The sequence below is a fragment of the Tigriopus californicus genome, chromosome 9 (genome assembly GCF_007210705.1).
Source record: "Tigriopus californicus strain San Diego chromosome 9, Tcal_SD_v2.1, whole genome shotgun sequence".
Classification (NCBI taxonomy): Eukaryota; Metazoa; Arthropoda; class Copepoda; order Harpacticoida; family Harpacticidae; genus Tigriopus; species Tigriopus californicus.
The window spans coordinates 11,455,893-11,457,357 of NC_081448.1; the positions used below are offsets into that span (position 1 = coordinate 11,455,893).

Here is a 1,465-nt window from a genome sequence, read left to right on the forward strand (position 1 = left end):
TCCTATCGTGATGACGTCAATGTGTCCTTTCTGGTATGTTGGTGAAACCAATGGCCTGGATCTGAACGAACAAGTCCTTCAAACCCTCCCAACTTCGTCAATTTAGGGGACAGCATAGGCTTTGGGGCTGTGAAAACAGCTTCTCCTCATTTCGAGAGCCAAAAGGTAAACAAAACAAGGCTCAGCCCGCTCAGCCAGCTAGCGAGAATTCATGGCTGGCCTGGCCAAGATTTCAGGGAAATGAAAAATGAGAAAAGAAAATTGATCTTAGGTGGCTGGAAATCATGAAATTAGGACCAGTGCATTATGTTCTAGAGAAAACAAGCAGCTAGGGTTGAGCAATTTTCACTTACAAGAGGTAGACCGATTCCGTTTCTATAATAAATTTGTGTTTTAAGATATTGTTCAATCGGCTGCCAAGCCAGCTTTAGCCTGGCCCAGTCCCGTTAAAGCCCATGAATGTCCACTTAAAATCCCATAGCCCTATATCCATCCATCACAATATGATTTCATATGGCGTAACATCCTTCTGCTCTCCGCTTACGTCAATGTATTTATTTTTCGTTTCCCTATCACGCTTCCTTTTCCGTCCTTTTTCAGTGAGCGATTCAAGAGAACAGACCAGGTGAGTGAATTCCTTCACCATTTAGCCCCCCCGTGGACCCCTTTGAACCCCATTCAACCCGCGCTCTGGCTGGGCCTAGCTCTGGCCCTGGCTGTTCCAATGGTCTTGGGCTCGAAACCCGCATCAGGCGGTTGTTACGTCTGAGAACGGATCTGGTCGTCCGGGTGTTGTGAAAAAGGATCTGTTAGTTTGAGTGGGTCAGTCCAGAAAATGGGATCCTCGGGGGACCTGTGAAATGCGATGAATGGACGGTCTGAAGTCCGCCTTGGCCGTACAGCAGACAACCTTTGTGCTACATCGGACCCAACGAACTGAACTTTTGACCCATTATCAAGCATATAAATTGTCTTGTCCTCTCAAACACATTATTTTGGAAATCAAAAAGCCAGTCAATGCCAACGTGGTGGGTGGGTGGCCCGCCCTTGAGGTGGTCCTTACCGGCTAAGTAGGTGTAGAGTAAATTCTTGGTCTCTTTCTCCTCAACTTGGATCAATTCCGACAAATGGACCAGGAACTGCGTCAGTTTGCCGGATTTCTCCAGTTTGCCGCCCCATTTCTGCAGAAAAGCGGCCCGAGAGCTCGAAGTGGGCGGGGGAAAGGCCAACAAGCCTTGGGCGATCAGAGCACGGTGATCGGACAACTCCTTGCTTAAGACTGAATCTGAGATGAGCACGCCTTGCTCCGTGACCAAACGTGACAATTGTTTCAGCGACGACGTTGTCGTGGCACTCATGGTCCCAATCCGGAGGGTGGGCTCGATCACAATAGCGCTGGACTCATTCAACGGACAGGGTAGGGTGGGCGAGAAGCAACTTCTCAACTGATCTCTTCAGAGTCTCA

The 1,465-nt window shown here is 48.9% G+C and overlaps 2 protein-coding genes across 2 annotated transcripts in view; one reads left to right on the top strand and one right to left on the bottom strand.

Moving 5' to 3' along the window:
• LOC131886354 (nucleoporin NUP188-like) overlaps positions 1-1,319 on the bottom strand; it is a gene marked incomplete at its 5' end in the record, with an annotated part of 8,359 nt that extends 7,040 nt beyond the window's left edge. The window contains 1 exon segment of the mRNA XM_059234650.1: positions 1,064-1,319. Within this exon segment, the coding sequence (XP_059090633.1) occupies positions 1,064-1,319 (256 nt within the window).
• LOC131886368 (large ribosomal subunit protein eL19-like) overlaps positions 486-1,465 on the top strand; it is a 2,445-nt gene continuing 1,465 nt past the window's right edge. Inside the window, exon 1 of the mRNA XM_059234670.1 lies at positions 486-625. The gene's annotated coding sequence lies outside the window, so the exon portion shown is untranslated. The remainder of the gene's footprint in view (positions 626-1,465) is intronic.